At 42.4% G+C, this 16,932-nt stretch overlaps 3 protein-coding genes across 3 annotated transcripts in view; all 3 read left to right on the top strand.

The window, feature by feature from the left end:
• Nucleotides 1–238: 238 nt before the first annotated feature.
• On the top strand, nucleotides 239–3,468 carry cav2 (caveolin 2). Its single transcript, XM_077021996.1, has 3 exons — nucleotides 239–528; nucleotides 816–1,003; nucleotides 2,037–3,468. Exons 1-3 carry the CDS (start codon nucleotides 379–381, stop codon nucleotides 2,185–2,187), a joined length of 489 nt encoding a protein of 162 aa, XP_076878111.1. The 5' UTR covers nucleotides 239–378; the 3' UTR covers nucleotides 2,188–3,468.
• Nucleotides 3,469–4,568: 1,100 nt separating this feature from the next.
• cav1 (caveolin 1) lies at nucleotides 4,569–11,573 on the top strand. Its single transcript, XM_077021995.1, has 3 exons — nucleotides 4,569–4,878; nucleotides 5,590–5,757; nucleotides 8,861–11,573. Exons 1-3 carry the CDS (start codon nucleotides 4,846–4,848, stop codon nucleotides 9,200–9,202), a joined length of 543 nt encoding a protein of 180 aa, XP_076878110.1. The 5' UTR covers nucleotides 4,569–4,845; the 3' UTR covers nucleotides 9,203–11,573.
• Nucleotides 11,574–15,720: 4,147 nt separating this feature from the next.
• Nucleotides 15,721–16,932, top strand: part of LOC143527072 (hepatocyte growth factor receptor-like) — a 37,660-nt gene continuing 36,448 nt past the window's right edge. The window contains exons 1-2 of the mRNA XM_077021992.1: nucleotides 15,721–16,138; nucleotides 16,420–16,552. The gene's annotated coding sequence lies outside the window, so the exon portion shown is untranslated. The remainder of the gene's footprint in view (nucleotides 16,139–16,419; nucleotides 16,553–16,932) is intronic.

Here is a 16,932-nt window from a genome sequence, read left to right as displayed (position 1 = left end):
ACCACTTTCAGACACTCTTATTCAGATAATTTGTTATTAAAACTGCAGATCTCCATTTTATCCGTTATTGTGTGGCCTGATATTGTCTTGCACGAATTGCCTTTGCATGCAAAGTTTATTTAATGAAATATGTAACTTATTACAAGTATGCAATACGTTTTACGCTGAAAGCGACTTCAAAGGATATAAATCATTATCGGTAGCTATCATACATTCTGCAAGTGAACCGTGCAGGTGAACGCGCAGATCTTCGCCTGAGTCTCCGTCTATTACGCTGCTGTCCGCGCGGGGCGTGGGTCTGTAGTCCCATGTGCGCGCACAGTCCGCGAGCACTTAGCGCAATTGAAAGGAGCGCGCTGTGTTGCTCGGAAAACGAAAATGGGGATTGCAAAAGAAAAGGGCGAAACAAGTGTCTTAATGGATGAAGATCTGTTCAACAGATCGATCGAACCCTTTCTTACAATGAAAGAGAAGGTGTATACACCGGTTCCGGACAGAGACCCGAATAATGTTAATGCGCACTTAAAGGTAAGCGCACAATTTTATCTCAATGGCCGAAAATGAATCTAGCAAAAATGTTTTACTATGCAAAACATTACTTATGAAGCATGTTGCTAAGCCTGACGGACTCATTAGTGTTATAATAAGAGCGGTAAATATTGTACAGTAAATTGTCGAGCGCCTCCCTCTAAGCGGTGAATAACTACTGCGTTTATTTTAGTATGTTAAGTGTTTTCAACGCACAGTGACACTAATCGCCCATTAGGAGTCCCGTGAATACTCCGCGCTCTTTTGGGGTTTATTTTATTCAACAGGTTGGCTTTGAAGACGTCATCGCAGAACCCAGCTCCACGCACAGTTTTGACAGAGTATGGATAAGCAGTCACGCTGGTTTCGAGCTGGTGAAGTACGTCTTCTACCGGCTTCTCACCACGCTCCTCGCCGTCCCCTTGGCATTTGTTGGCGGGATTGTTTTCGGCATCCTCAGCTGCATACATATTTGGTATGAAAAGGCTCCTTGTTGGTTAAAGTGGTTTGACTCAGGGGGCATGTTTTCCACCACCCCATTTCAGCATATTTACCTTGGCTGCTAACCACCTAGATAACGAGCACCCTTAGAAAAGAATAAAGAAAAAACAGAACACTTTTAATGTATATAAATTATAGTGGGTTATATTAAGTATGCAACAAATCACATGTTCTTATGGATATGAATACTTCTTTATCAGTTGAGAGGTGGATATTTATTAAGGTGTCCTGCAGTGATGCACATTCTGTGACTAAAATGTGTGGCCAAACTGAGTAGTGCAATGGGACAGAACTCTCTTAACTCTCAGCATCCTCCAAAGCTTTTACACACTTGAGCACAACAGAAGGTGACTGTCGTTCAGGAGGTGACCACCTCAGCGGTCCTGGGTTATCTTCACCCACTGCAGCTGTTCAGAACCTACTGGGAGCAGAAACAGAGCTGTTTCCGTAAGCCTAGGCTTAAGCCTGGGAGAATGGGCCAGATAAGATCAGGGCTCAGTTTGTGTTTCAGCAGTCCAAAAATGGCAAGGGTGGGAAAAAAAAAAACCAAATGTTTTCACAAATGCTTCCGCGCTCTTCAAGCACAGTGTAGAACCTGTAATGGTGGTAGTCATTACACTTTATCACATGGTTGCAGCGTGTAAATAGCCATTCAGATACGTTAAATGCCGCTTAAGAGGTGCTGCATGTACAGCCATGCAGTGTTTTGTGCACGGAGAGCTCACCTTTGACAGTGAGGACTGGCAGCACACGCATCGGTCGGGCTGCAGATAGAACACGATGGGAACTAGGGATGCAAACTCAGGCGTACGACCACCAAACACCATTAGTTATTCCCACGCACTGCAGATGAAGACAGCTCAGTACACTATGCCCAATCCGCTGTGAGCATATGGCTTCACATACAGTGAAATGCTCTTATAATCCCTGTGTGGTTCCTGACGTTAGTGATGGATCGGAGTGACGGCGTGTGGGGTAATGAGACTTCTTTCCTGTGTGGTATGCAGGGTCGTGATGCCAGTGGTCCAGAGCTTCATGATGGTGCTGCCCTCCACCCAGGTGATCTGGGCCAGCATGACAGACCTGTTTGTTGCACCCTTCTTCCACAGCATCGGCAGGTGCCTGTCTTCCATCAACATCAAGACCGCACATAACTGAAGACCACTGTGTTTTGGACCAGGCCATTTATTTGCACACATGTTCTCTCCATGACTCAAGAGCCTGACGTGGGGGTGGTGGGGGGATTGGGTGGGACCGGGGGACCCAAAACCTTTTCAATCCACTTGAAGCTCCCGGGACTCGGCTGTTAGCTGAATCCCCTGTGTTTGCTTTGGTGTGGGATAACGGTTCATCCACAATGGCTTTAAAGTAGGATGGCATAAATCTAACTACAGAATGCAAGGGTTTAAAAAAATCTGATTTTCATTGACATATTTACCATTCCATAATATACATTTCATTGTTCTGTAATTGAAAGTATGTGACTCCTATTTGACTGTGTCAATAGGTAAAAGGTTAAAAACACAGCTCTGGTACGTCACCTGGTACAGCAGGTTGCACATGTGTCAGTAGCACTAAATTCATGGGCTTGTTTCCCAGTAAGTACATGCACTTTGCATAAGTGTTTGTCAAATGCTATAAATGTTTATTTAATATATATGGGTGTGTGATTAAGCTTTTCTGTTGTAACTTCAAATGTACTGACTAAGGCAAATTTGTATGTTTATACCAGTGTGTATATTATTGCATAAATGCTAAGCGTCAGCTTATCACATCTTTGCTGGCCTTTCATCTGACCATTTAAGGATTTCTGTTTCTGCATAGTTTTAGCTAACATAGTCAGTTAGCTGGAGTTATAACTACTTTCTGTTGGATAATACACTTTTTTATATTTGCTAAATTAATATTTATAATTAAGAAGGTGATTTGCTTTCATTATATTTTGGTTAAGTTAACCTTGTTATTGAGGTTAGATTTACATGATTTATCAGTGTATGCTATACTGCCTCTGCCTCTGGACATATGCCAGTATAGCAGAATGCTCTGGACACTAATATGTCTTCTCCACTGCTATAACCAAGGACAATGATTCATTTAAATAATATATTGCTACTGAGTTTAGCAGTGTACTTGCCTCGCAAGGCTACATTTGAAATGCTGTCAGCTCAAGACATTTTTTTTAGCAGCCTCGAGGAATAAAATGGACAACTTGTTTGTTCAGTGCACAGGAGGCCTTCAGGTGTGCTCTCCTCCTCCCTGCTGAATGATGTAATGTTGCAAAAATCCTCTGCACAGTGGAGCTCCCCAAACCCGGCCTTTGTGATCAGGACAGACGTGTTGTTGGTTCACCAAATGAAAGATGATTTCTCAAAGTAAAATTCCTGTTTGTGTGCTCTTCTGTGGCTGCTGGAAAATGTGCAATAAATTAAGAGGCAAACATGAATGTCTCCAGTCTTAATTTTGCCACGGGCTACATACATCTGCGTTATCTGTAGATGGATGAGACAAGTTCTCCTGCTGTTAGCCCAAAGGGAATTAGCAAGATGATAAAGGAGATTGTTACAATGTATAGAGTACCATGTAGACGCTGCAGCTGTGTTTAGGGTCACTAAACTCACTAGTTCACTAGTCTAGTCTTGATGCAGCATCAAAGAACTGAATTCATATTCACCATGGCTGTCTGGTCAGCTAACAAAAAGTTTATTAGTAACAAGGATGGTCAGTACACCAACTGTGAAGGTGTGCGAGTGTGCACTAGACCATCTCTAATGGCACAATCAACATTTACATTTGTCATTTGAGTCTAATTTACCCCTGGGAAAGGATTCCAGCAAGGGTACACTGTGTTCATTCATCAGTGTTGCTTTTATGGTCTTATTCCGTCTCTTGCAACATGGCCTGCTCAGAAAGACCCAGCCACATCGCGTACACACCCTCCCTTTGACAAAAGCCAAGCTTTGCATACTGCCTCACATCCAACCACTAACACTGGATAAAAAAATAATGCCGTGTGTGTGTGTGTGTGTGTGTGTGTGTGTGTGTGTGTGTGTGTGTGTGTGTGTGTGTGTGTGTGTGTGTGTGTGTGTGTGTGTATGTGTGTGTGTGTGTGTGTGTGTGAGAGAGAGAGAGAGAGAGAGAGAGAGAGAGTATGTGCGTGTGTGTGTGTGTGTGTGTGTGTGTGTGTGTGTGTGTGTGTGTGTGTGTGCGTGCGTGTGTGTGTGTGATGAGCAGGAACACTCACTGAGTATCTGTCTTTTAAATGTGTGCCGTCAACATGAAAGATACGTGCTTCAGAAACATTTCATCCTATTGGTGTCTGCGCCATTAGGTAAATAACACAGGAATGAAACCAGTTTTAGCGTAGTCGTCATGTTCCAGGCTCAACGTGTTTTTAAACCGAGGGGCTCCCACAGCAGAGGTTGCTACAGAGCCAAATTATGTGCCCAATTGGGGAAAATTCACGTCAGTATCTCCATCACTAGCGTTGAACTTTTTCTTGAGTGGCAGGCTAATGAGGGGTTACAGATTCATTCATTATAGTGAATGCTTGTCTGTACAGGTGACTGCGAGCGATCTGTCCGTTTAAGAAACGTGACTAGTTCTTTTAATGTAAGTCGCACAGATGTAATAGCTACAGGCAGTGCGTTAAGAGTGCTAGCCTAAATCGAGGACATAGATTAGTTTTCGGTAGTGTTACTGTCAGTGTCAGTGAAGACTCCCTAACCAGTGCCAACGCCTCCCACAAACTGCTTCCTCCGTCAAGTCATTGTACTACTTCGAAAACTTCATCTGATTGCACTTCACGCGAGGGACAGCATGACCGGCGGACTTAAGGATAGCGAAACAGAGGTAACACTCATTTCCAAACATTTCCAAACAGGAATACTTCATGCATTTCGAAATTTTATTACACCAGACTAGCCCTAACTATTTCAGTGCTAAAGTGAAGTATTGCCCTTTTATTTCTATCTAATCGAAATACGACCGAATCCACATCCCAGGATGTGGAGTGCAGCGTATTTGCACATCTATCAGCTACTGGCACAACTCCGTGCTCACATCTCGAGCGTTATCACTTTTGGCACGTACTCGTGAACACCCTGCGTGAAGCCTTTGACAGGCTGAGTATCACTCCCCTCTAGCTGACTGGTCACGTTAACATTATCGCATGTCTTTTCAAAATATCAGTGTAATGTTTTCTTTTTTTTCGTGCGACCACAAAGCTTAACGAACCCATTTCAGTTTTTATAAGCTGAGAACGTCTTTAGGCTTCGCAATCTACGCATGCGTACGTTTAACACTCGTATTTTTATTAGAGTTTAGAGGACATAAAACAATTCTGCGTAAAGTATTTTTCTGACAATTCTGTACTGTGATTGCCTGGGGGAGCTCGTGTGCAAATCGATTGATGGTGACCCCTTGCGGCGGGTCCTCTGTTAGAGGGGTGTGGTGCTGCGCTTCTATCCACTTATAACCATCCCATGCCTGGGTAACGTGCTGAGTCGCTCCTTCCCATTCCTCCTCATTTGAACTTCATTTGTGTTTTCTTGGGACCTGCAGGAATACATTCATTCGCCATTCATCAGAAAACAGGGGAACATATATAAACCAAACAACAAAGATATGGATAACGACAGCATCAACGAGAAAACTCTGCAAGATCTCCACACTAAGGAGATAGACCTGGTCAACCGGGACCCAAAACATTTAAATGATCATGTAGTGAAGGTAAGTCATTAAAATATACTTCGAAAGAACGTGTATCACAAATTAGCTCGGACGATGGCTGATGAGTGAAAATAATAATATTTATTTTTAGAAAGTAAAGCAGTGTGAAAATTATTTTATATTGATATGTTACACATATTTCTGTCAGGTATAAATACTTTCGGTTACAGAAGCATGTAAAAGTTTACAATAAGTTGTATTATTCTCAAACAACAACTAAAACTGTTTAGCAAATGTAAAAGCCATTCGCTATTCCGGCCATGTCCCGTTGCTTCTGGAAATGATGACTGTTAGAAACTGGTACTGAGTCGCGAGATGTTTTGAACCATGTCACGAGCCCGTGAAACCAGCGCTGAAAGCATCGCGTGCGACCGAAGCGCGCAGCAGTGTTCCTCACGGTCTGGATGCCGTGGCACGGTCTCTACCCTGTTTCAGCGCGCTGCAGTAGCTCTGTCCAAACTCAGCACAGCAGTCAACAACCGTAGCTCTCTTTTAAAAATAGGGAATGCATTTAAGTTGAATGATTTTAGCGGAGTTGTTTTTCTGATATTCTTAAAATAAAATGTCCAGTGTGTAGTCATTCAGACAGTAGGTATACCTGAACTACAAAAAGCCCAGTTAAACCTGTTTTACCTGTAAATTCCCTATTGAGTGTTTTTAAAATATGAAGAGATCCTATATCACTCAGCGCTGTTACTAGGGAATAAGTTCAGGGATGCCCTCTGACAGGACATATGTCCTCTAATTAAGGAAAAAGCACACATCACATGAGGAACACCCCCCCCCCCAATACTCCCTCTCTCATTTTTTCTCTCCCTCTATGTCTCTTTTTCTTTTTTTCCTCCTGACCACTGTGATTCTGAGTCATATTCCCTGAAGTCAGGCAAAACTGAAAGTTCTTACAATTTGTTCACAAACTCAATTTCTAAGCAAAACAGGCCGTTACATTTTGTCTATAAATTTTTAGTTTATGTATTTCACTGGTAAATGGAGGCAATAATATGTGCATGCTATCTTGTGGTCTTCGGAAGGGGAGGTGAGCAGGGAATTCCCATTTACATTTCCCTCACCGTATTACTTACTTACTCACTTACACACACACACACACACACACACACACACACACACACACACACACACACACACACACACACACACACACACACACACACACACACACACACACACACACAATACACATAGGGTGTTCCTCTAGGCTGGCATCTGGATCTTGGTCCCTTGTGGTTGAGCCGAATCCACTATCCACATCAGTTGCACCACTGAGGAAACACTTAAGCAGCTTTCCCTTCGAACAGAACATTTTCCTCTCATAAAAAATAACTTTTTATAGCACACTGCCGGAGGATTTCTCCCCAGGCTCCATTTAGTGCACTGACCACGGGCAGACCAAGAGGGGGCGCTCTTGTGACCGTCTGCAAACACTGCCATGTGCTTTATTGTGTTTAGTTCTGTATAAGAATTAAAATCCTTTAGAGATGCTTTATTAAAGTATGATGTGTTAAAGTAAACTCATGTGAGAGTGATGTGAGCACTGTTACATTTTCATTGAGTGTTTTCAAAATCATTAATCAAATTCTATAAGTTATACCGTTACTAAATCTAGCTGCTCTGAAGTACTTGCCAACTTGTCAAATAAAGTTTTAGAGTATTAGAGTATTAGAGTTTGTAAAATTACTTTACTTTTGTACCAATTTATTGTTTAGATGTCAAAACGTGAAAATCCTTTATTTGCTCAGGGGCCATGTAGGCTACTGCAGTTTCACTGAGATCAATAGTTTTCAAAGGGTGTAAACTGTACACTCATCTTGTCCAGATACAAGGCAGATTTGAGTTTGGAACAAAATGTTTATATATAGAAATCAAACCACATTGTTTTCATCTGCTATACAGAGCTGCTTTAGCCACAGTGGTTTCAAGAGGTTTGACATATTGTAATCTTTCATTCTGGGTGTTTTCCACTTTGAAGCCACTCCCTTTTCCACTCATCTGGACTCTTTTTCCCCAAACACCAGTGAAACATAATCTGCTTGTCCAGGTCATACATAGGAACTATGCAGAGAACTCCCATTACCAATGTAATGTTGTCTCCAAAGGTCCACAAACGGAAATGCACTGTACCAACAGACATAAACAAGACATTACAAGATCTCAGTTGAATTATAAATTCCTATTGTTTATGAGAGCTGTGTGAATTCATTGTGTTCAAGAAAAAAAAAACTGTTGGTTTAGCTGTCATGTATCTTGACTGCTTTAAGTCTGTAGGTGATCTATAAGTGCAGCTGTAGGCCAGAAACCCCTCCATCCATACAACACACACTCAGAATGGAGCTGTTAGGTAATATAGCAGCGTAGCCGCATCTCTGCAGGTTCTGAAGGACTGTGGGTGTCGGAGTGCATTTTCTTTTAGGTAACATGCCACAGAGCCTTTGCTTATGTGAGGAAGCAGGTGCACAGACCTCTGGATGGCTAGTGAGGTCCAGGAAAGCTTTAACAGAACCATGCGCCTTTAGCTGGCCCCTGCCTGACCGTGCGCAGATAACTTCTCTACATGTTAGCTCTTAGTGTCAGGCACATGTTCAACTTTGGTGTGATTTATGAAGTGCCATGCTGCAGATGGAGCCCTGAGCATGAGTCAGGATGTAATAATCCCACAAGGCCACTGCACTGTGTAACGAAGCTGTCTCTGTGGAATGTGAAGCATTCCTGGGCTCTATACTAGATACTGGTACAGAGATATTAGTTTCCTCACCAACGTGTTCTAGTTTCCAGGCCTTTGATCCCACATTAAAATGTATTTTTAGCTGCTATTTTTCATGGGTCACTTAATTGTATATCCCACTATTTGACCAGTAATCCAAGCAAACTCGTATCTACATATTCTCTTACAGACAATGAACTTTATGCACGTCTACTCCCCAAAATTCAGTGTTATATGAAATCTGTTATGTGTCAGGTACGCCTTACTCAATGCTTAATAATTCATGATCACGATGCGTAAAAGTGCACTGTAGAACCTTGATGTCATTGTACTGTGTTTCTACGGCCACTGCCACTGTTAACTGGACTTGCCACGCCCCTCCAGGTGGACTTTGAAGATGTGATTGCAGAGCCTGCAGGAACCTACAGCTTCGACGGTGTGTGGAAGGCCAGTTTCACCACGTTCACCGTCACCAAGTACTGGTGCTACCGGCTGCTGACGGCGCTCGTGGGCATTCCACTGGCGCTCATCTGGGGCATCTTCTTCGCCATCCTCTCCTTCCTGCACATCTGGGCGGTGGTGCCGTGTGTGAAGAGCTACCTGATCGAGATCCACTGCATCAGCCAGGTGTACTCCATCTGCGTGCACACCTTCTGCGACCCTCTGTTCGAGGCCATGGGGAAGTGTTTCGGGGGCATGCGGGTCACCACCACGAAGGTGGTGTAAGGAGGCAGGTAGAGAAGTGGGAAGCCAGGGGGCGGGGCTGAGGGCGGGGCAGACGCGCAGAAGGAGGGAAGTTTAAAACAAAATAAAGAAAAATGAGCTTCTTGTTGAAGAGGTTTAGCAGAGGGGAATCAGGACGAGGGGCAGCATGCCATGTCCCTGTGGTGACGTCCTCTTAAAAGTCACCCCTGTCCTTCTTTTTTTGTCTCTCTGTCCATTATCTTTGTCTCTAATTTGGGATTGTCCACCGTTGGCAAAAGATGTATTGAAATGATGTTAGGTATAATCATGTTAGATGTTATGTCACCAAAGGAGCACCTGATCGGCCTGTCTTATATTCAGTTTGGCTTGCTGGAGCTGTGAATCTCTAAGAGCTTTTATCCCTCATCTGTTCATGCGTTCATTTGTCAATCAAAACTTCTATTGTCCTGTTGAAACTATGTGTCTTGCCTTTTTGACCCTTTCGCTTGTGCCACATCAACTATGTCACTATAGTTTAGCAAAAGTTGTGTGTACTTTTTTCTTTTTATTTGTGTGTGTCCTTTTAATTGGTGGGCGTGTTCCTGCTGACTTCGAGACTGCCCATGACACTGCACGCTGCCCTTGCTGTACGGGGGTCCTAACATGAGGCCACATAGCTGACTTCAGCGAGCCTGCTGAAAACACACAGGAAAGACTGTGCACTTGACTCTGTGCCCCATCCAAACCCCTTTAACCAGCCATCGTGAAAACAGCTATTTTTTTTCAAGGCAGAGAACGATATAATATTCGGCCTACACAGTCGCCTCCTGAGCCCAGCCGCTTAGCTTAAGCACACCTGAGACGACGGCCACGCGTCACATCTCGGCATCAGAGAAGTGCTGGGGTTTCGCATGTGTACGCAGCACCGTAGCCATAGCAACACCCGCTTTCCTCTACGCTCTCTGAAGATGAAGTACTTTTTGTTTGTTTTGGATCTTTGTTGTTGTTGTTCATTAGGTTCTCTGTTCATGACATTTTATAAACAAATTAAGGTGCATCATGGCATAACCTGTCTGTTTGTTTGTTTGTGTGTTTGTTTGTGCAAAAAGCTCCACGTAGCGCCAGCTCTCTTTGAGAAGTCCCACCCTTCTGTTTCCCTGTATGTTCACTGTCAGACTCACACTGGCAAAGACTGGCAACAGACTGAAGTCTCTGGCCCCACCACTGCATGGGGACATTTTTATTTTATACGGTTACTGAGCTCGCTTCAAATCAGTCACCTTTCTGTCCACCTGCTGTCTGTGAGCATGGTATAAAAAAAAGAAGATATGTGATTGAATGAGCCTCTTCACATGAGAGGCTATAGGTTTCCTTCCCTGCTTGAACTGTATACATCACGCTGTGCACATTAAAGACCCAAAAGAAACCTGTTGTTTTTTATTGTTTCTAAATTAAGTCATTGTTTATCAATGCATTTTTTAAGGGGTGTGTGTAATCTAGCAAAGGTAATTCAGGGCAAGGGGAAAGTGTATGATTTAATTGATTTGTATTGATAATTTATTTTAATGAGTGCTTGGTGTCATTCTTCCTAGTGTGTGTTGTAACTTGTCTGACCGTGTTGTGAGGCACCCTCAGAGTGACACTACGCTTTCACTCTGGACACTTTCTCCTGAAACCTGCCGGCTAAGATGGCTCAGTGAATACCGCTACATGGAGAGTTGATCAGTGTATCTGAGGTATACTGCAGCATAGTCTCCGTGTTGTTTCTTGATGTTATTGCAGTGTTTTTCATTCTCTGAATTCCAAAAGGGAGATTTTATATTGCAGGCAGTACAGGGCCTACATTTTACATTTTTTGAAATCACTTTGAGAAGGTATTTAAATCAAGTTGTAGCACATCTAAATTATCCATTTAGGCCAAGACAAATAAATCCTGGATTTAAAACTTGGTAAATCCAATATTACATTATCTTTGAGAGCAAACAACAGAACAATATATCATTCATTAATATTAGCAATATTTCTTTTACATTACCAATGTGACAAAAGTCTACAGTATGTAAACTTGAGTATGTTGATCTCAACTGTTGGTTGGACGTTTTTACAGCATTCTCATCCAACAAACACTAATAATCTTCCAAAACGTAATGCAGACTAAGCATGGCCTGCTTCACCACAGGACATCAATATTACTGTATTACATACAGTAGAAAGACTTTTCACAGTCACACTATCTAGATGCATAAATGCTAGATAATATGTTCTGTGCAGACTGTGCAACCTTAGTAAATGTCATAATTTTATAAATGTGTCACACTCAATGACCAAATTAATGTTTCATGGCAATGTTGTAATATATTTCTTTGTAATTGCTGTCAAAAATATATATTAGGCCTGGTTTTAAACCTTTGAATCTTTTGAGCCTGCTTCCTGATTCTTCAAGTGCATGCTTGATTTGTTTTTAATCGTTATACAATGGTGCCCCCTGCTGGTAGAATAGAGTATTTTCAGGAAAGACCAGCTTGCACCACCACCACGGTTTGGCACACACAACCGTGCTATCCCAGCTTTTAGTGAACTCGAACTTGGATTTTCATGGTAAAGAAGTAAAGATATGTTACTGTTTTAACAGTAAATATGTGAATCGGAATGAGCAATTACAAATGTTATATTCAATAAATGCATTTGTATTAGTACAACGTAGCCTAATAGTAATTAAACGCTCCAAAAACTCCTGGCCACTACCTGCAAATAACTATGAGGACGTGTTAGATTGCGTAAAGGTTGACACTACACTTTAGTGGCGGTGGGGAGAGACAGCAAGCAGCATCAACGTGGATTAGTCGTACGTATGAACCATTTCAGTAAGATTTATTCAGTTATAAAGAGGCTGAAGTATCCACGGTTAAACGGTAATTGCGACAGGCCGCTTTTAGATGGGAGAGGTATCTCAAGATCTTCTAGCAAATCTCGACAAAGCAATGTAGAGTAATGCAGTTGATGAATTAACATGTATAACAATTATACTTTATATACTCAACGTAACTTTGTTGCAAAAGCAGTAACTAAACAGAAGATAATCACTAGCTTGAAGCGGCGGCTGGCCAAAGAGAGGGCGCTATAGCCAATCAACCAAGAGAGGGCGCTATAGCCAATCAACCAAGAGAGGGCGCTATAGCCAATCAACCGAGAGAGGGCGCTATAGCCATTCAACCAAGAGAGGGCGCTATAGCCAATCGGCGTCCTCGAATCCAATTCCTAAAGGGCGCTTCATTAAGCTCCATTAGAGAGAGTGGCAGGGTAGTGATGTGTCTTTGTGGGTGATGGCGAAGACCGGAATCAATTAGATGACTCCGCGAAAATCCATTTGACATCTTTTTGTTGTCGAGAAAGACAAGTTGCTGAATATCTTGCTAAATGGTTGGCTAGCTAGCAAAGTTGCGTATTTTGTTGTAAGTTTTCATTTATAGTAGCAACGAACTGCATGTAGCTGCATGTAATGATAAATGTCATTATTAGTTTGTTGCATATTATTGCCAATGAAATCATTAATTGGCTGTTTCACAGAGCACTAAAAGTTTGTGTTGTGTTGGTGTGGCTGCTACAATATGTTTCACCAGCTACCACTGGTAGCTAGGTGATCTCAGTCAGGTAACACAAACAACCCCCAGTCCTAACATGCAGCTTGCAACAACAATACACCTCAGACTCATTGGTTTGTTTTAGGGCTGCACGATTAATCGTATTTTTATCGTTATCGCGATGTGAAGTTTCACGATAAACACATCGAAAAAGCCACGATAACTCCTTGAATAACAGCAAACTCAAATTGCGTTATCCTCGTCCAGCAATAGAGGGAGCTATTCGCGCTGCAGACTATGATCACGTGACGTAAGTAGGCAAGAGGCAGAGTGAGGCAGAGTTGCCAGGTTCGCGGTTTTCACGCCAAATTGGGCTTGTTTGAAAATCCAGCCGCGTAAAAATTCTGGGGCCGCAGGGTGCGGTTTTTTGGGCTACTTTTGAGTTGGGCTACTGCGGAAGTTACAAGTCAACACTAAGAATCGATCGCAATATAATACTTAATTTGTCTCCATTTCACACTCGCAACCCCCACCCCGCCGACAACTTACACTCGCAGATTTTGTGTGGAAAACTTTTGTAGGACCTGGCAACCCTGGAGTGGGGTGAACACGCTCATCAGACACGCGATTTGGTTTAAGCCTGGTTTACACTTGATGCGGCGCGAGGGTCCGGGAGGCGAAAATAGCGTAATCGCGGTGGCTTCGCCCGTGTGCAATTGCCTCGCGCGCTGTCGATTCACGAGGTCGTGCACCTCTCGAATTTTGTAAGTTCGCGCGCGCCGCGTCTCGGCGCAATGAGAACAGTCATGTTTGCAGGGTTCATACACCTATACAAGGTGGAATTCAAGCACTTGTACGTCACTCTCAAGGTCCATTTCAATAATTCCCAGCACGTTATTGAATTAAATATTTATACATATACTCTAAATGATTCGAAATAATTCGCTTTTTTATCACATTATTTAATGTTATTATTTATTTAAAGTTCTCGCGCGCCGCGTCTCGGCGCAATGAGAACAGTCATGTTTGCAGGGTTCATACACCTATACAAGGTGGAATTCAAGCACTTGTACGTCACTTTAAAGGTCCATTTCAATAATTCCCAGCACGTTATTGAATTAAATATGTATACATATACTCGAAATGATTCGAAATAATTCGCTTTTTTATCACATTATTTAATGGATATTTATTTTCAAAACGCCCAATCTTAACGTCTTCACGTTCTCTCATGTTTCGTCCTGGAATTACAAGAGGCTCGTATATGTTAACGTAATACAAGAGAATTGTTCAGTCAGACAGATATTTGTTGTGAAACGAAGTAGTTACAATTTCAAGCCTTTTCAAATACTTTAGCCTAAATTCCAGCACTTTTCAAACCTGAAACACAAAGCAACATTAAAATTGGTCAGGTAAAAGTTCATTCCCCTGTATTTGAGGGGTGTTTTTTTATACTACTAGGCCTACATATCGTTTCGGACAACACTGCAAAGAATGTGACACGGCAAGATTAAACGCTTCCGCCGTTCGCGGAGGTTTACGAGGTGTGCGGAGTCGCTCACTCGTGAAAGTATAAACCTAGATTGAATCTATTGTTGAATAAACCTGCAAAATATTTGGAATTATTCTGGATTCATTACACAGTAAAAAACAAAACAAATTAACGTGCTGCTGTTCAGAGAGACACTACATTTCTGTATTTTAATCTTAATTTATCGTGGTTCACATCGATATCGGGATATCCAACAATGTTATCGCACATCGCAATTCTAGTCCATATCGTGCACCCCTAGTTTGTTTTCAATCCATGGGTTGAATCAGGTGTAACATAACAGAGGAATAAGTGGAGTTTAAAAAACAGTACACTGTGTTAAAGTTAAGAAATACTCTGTTTGTCTATCACATATCCTAGCTTTTTATTCTTCCATTACCTCACCCTGCAAGTGTGCAGCCGACTGAAACATGATTTATAGCTGGGGTGAATCCTGTTGTTCCCTCACACCTCCATGTCCTGAGGCCATCATAACAGCTGTTTGTTTCTTTCAAATCAAATGTAAAAGCAGACGGAAGACAAGGTAGCCATCAGTGTGACGAAGATGGAGAAACAGCATACAAACAAAAGTGGAATTCTGGTTTTTGGAATCCCACCCCCCCCCCCCCCCCCCCCCCCCCCCCCATTATCCCCTGGAAATCCATTCCTTATAATTTCTGGTGCAGTTGCATGCTTATATCCGAGAAGCTGTGGGGGTTGTAGAGCTGTCCACCAATTTGAAGACCTGTACAGGTGAGCAAACTTTGAGCAAAAGGTGGTCAGTGTAAAACATGGCCTAAGGGCAGCTTGTCATGTGGCAGAGTGCTGTGGTTTCGATCTGTAGCAACTTCAAACATATTCTTTGGGTCAGATCTGAAGGTTGCCTGTTCAGGCTCACTGTCATTTAGCACCAGGTGCTCAGCTCTAGCTACTAAATCACTCTTAGCAAAGAAACAAACTACAAAACAACTTTTTGGAATATCCCTCTGGCATTATCAGCTGGCCAGAAAGTCTTAATCAAAGGAAATTCCTTTAACATGCAAGCCTGCTCTGTTGTGACCTTCCCAGTGAAGTGATGAGTGTGTTTGTAATGACGTTTTGATACAGTGGTGTGTGCATGCAAGCGTGTCTATGCAAGTGTGCCTGTGCGCAGAGATTATAGTGGGATGAGAACATGTCTTTGGAAGGGTTCCTTGTCATGTCTGTCAGGTGGGATAACCTTATCCAGAAACAGAACTCATGCTCATGCATGCTTAGCTGGTTATACTGCTGTGGTGAACATCTCCTCGTTACTTGACCAGGACACACCACCCCTTTGGAAAGGTCTACCTTACTAAGGTAAGACTTAATTCTCCTGACGTTATCCATCAAGGCTTTCCTCATACTGGTTAACATCCACTGGCCTCTCCTGTAGCTACAACACTTGTACTCTGCTACAGCCAAAGGTTCGGATTCCTTGTCATCTTCTGTAGCTCCACTTATGCTGCCGTACACACTAAGTTTGTGGGACCAGGTAACCTGTATTCTCCAGTGGCCCTGTCACTACAAAACCTCATGTAGTTTTCATGTCTCTCTCTTTGGGCTGGTGGTTCCTGGTCCCTTGGCTGATACGGATGCCCATAGCTGAACTTCTCAATCCCCAGAGGTTGATGATGACTCCTAGACTCCAGCTGGACTGGACAGGCAATGGCCCTGAGGAATGTTGCTGGTTCACGTAGTATGATGTTCTGGAACCCACAGCGTTATCCCACATTACCATAGTTCCTGCCTGGACCATCCTGCTCCTCGTTTTGGAAAGCCGTCTCCCTCTGAAATCTCTGTTTGCTGAAGTATCATGTTTCTTGCTCGTACTTTCACAGCACAATGGTGAGTTTAAGTGTATTTTGGCTTAAAATTAGCCAAAACTTTAGATCAAATCATGCCATTTGGGACACCTAATCAGTGTTGGGTGGAATGAGTTACCAGTTGGAAATTAAGGTTCTGTTGATCTAAAGCATTGATGGCAACTTGAATAACATTTAAACTTAATTCTGACCACTTATAATGTGTCTGTTACAGTATAATGATAATATAATAAAAGTGCCCATAATTTTTGTCCAAAGAGGTTACTATAATTACTAAATACTATATATTTTTTCTTTTTTTAGGTATTTACAAGGTTATTTTGGTTTTGTAACCACACCTATGGATTGTCAGCATGTCAACTTACAATCTGAACAACCACGTGGAACAAAGCTATTGACTGATGGAGAAGACAACTAAATTACTGTTGCGTTGATGGTCAGTTGAGTTAAGTGCGTCTCCGTGAATGAACCACGGTAGCCTATAATGAGTAAACCATTTATCAGGGTTTACAGTAACAGAATGACCCAAGTCAGCAGTTACCTTGAGGGTATTGACCTCAAAGTAATAAATAAATTCAGACAGTATGTTAATCCCAGTTGAACAATGCATTAACTCATATTTTACACTCAGCCTTTTGTCAAAGGCCACATATCAATCACTTGAGTTCGTATCAAATGCAGATTTAGTAGGCCACTGTCAACAGCAGGTGTTCGCATCACCACTAGGTGGCACTAGGTAGTTTGCAGATACTTGTGAATAATGGTAAGGAGTAAAATCTTTTTTAAAATTTAAACAGAATCATGACAAGCCAAAAT

This window comes from Brachyhypopomus gauderio, chromosome 11, assembly GCF_052324685.1.
Source record: "Brachyhypopomus gauderio isolate BG-103 chromosome 11, BGAUD_0.2, whole genome shotgun sequence".
Lineage (NCBI taxonomy): Eukaryota > Metazoa > Chordata > Actinopteri > Gymnotiformes > Hypopomidae > Brachyhypopomus > Brachyhypopomus gauderio.
Note: the sequence above shows the minus strand (reverse complement) of the source record. Positions and strands in the feature narration are given on the sequence as shown.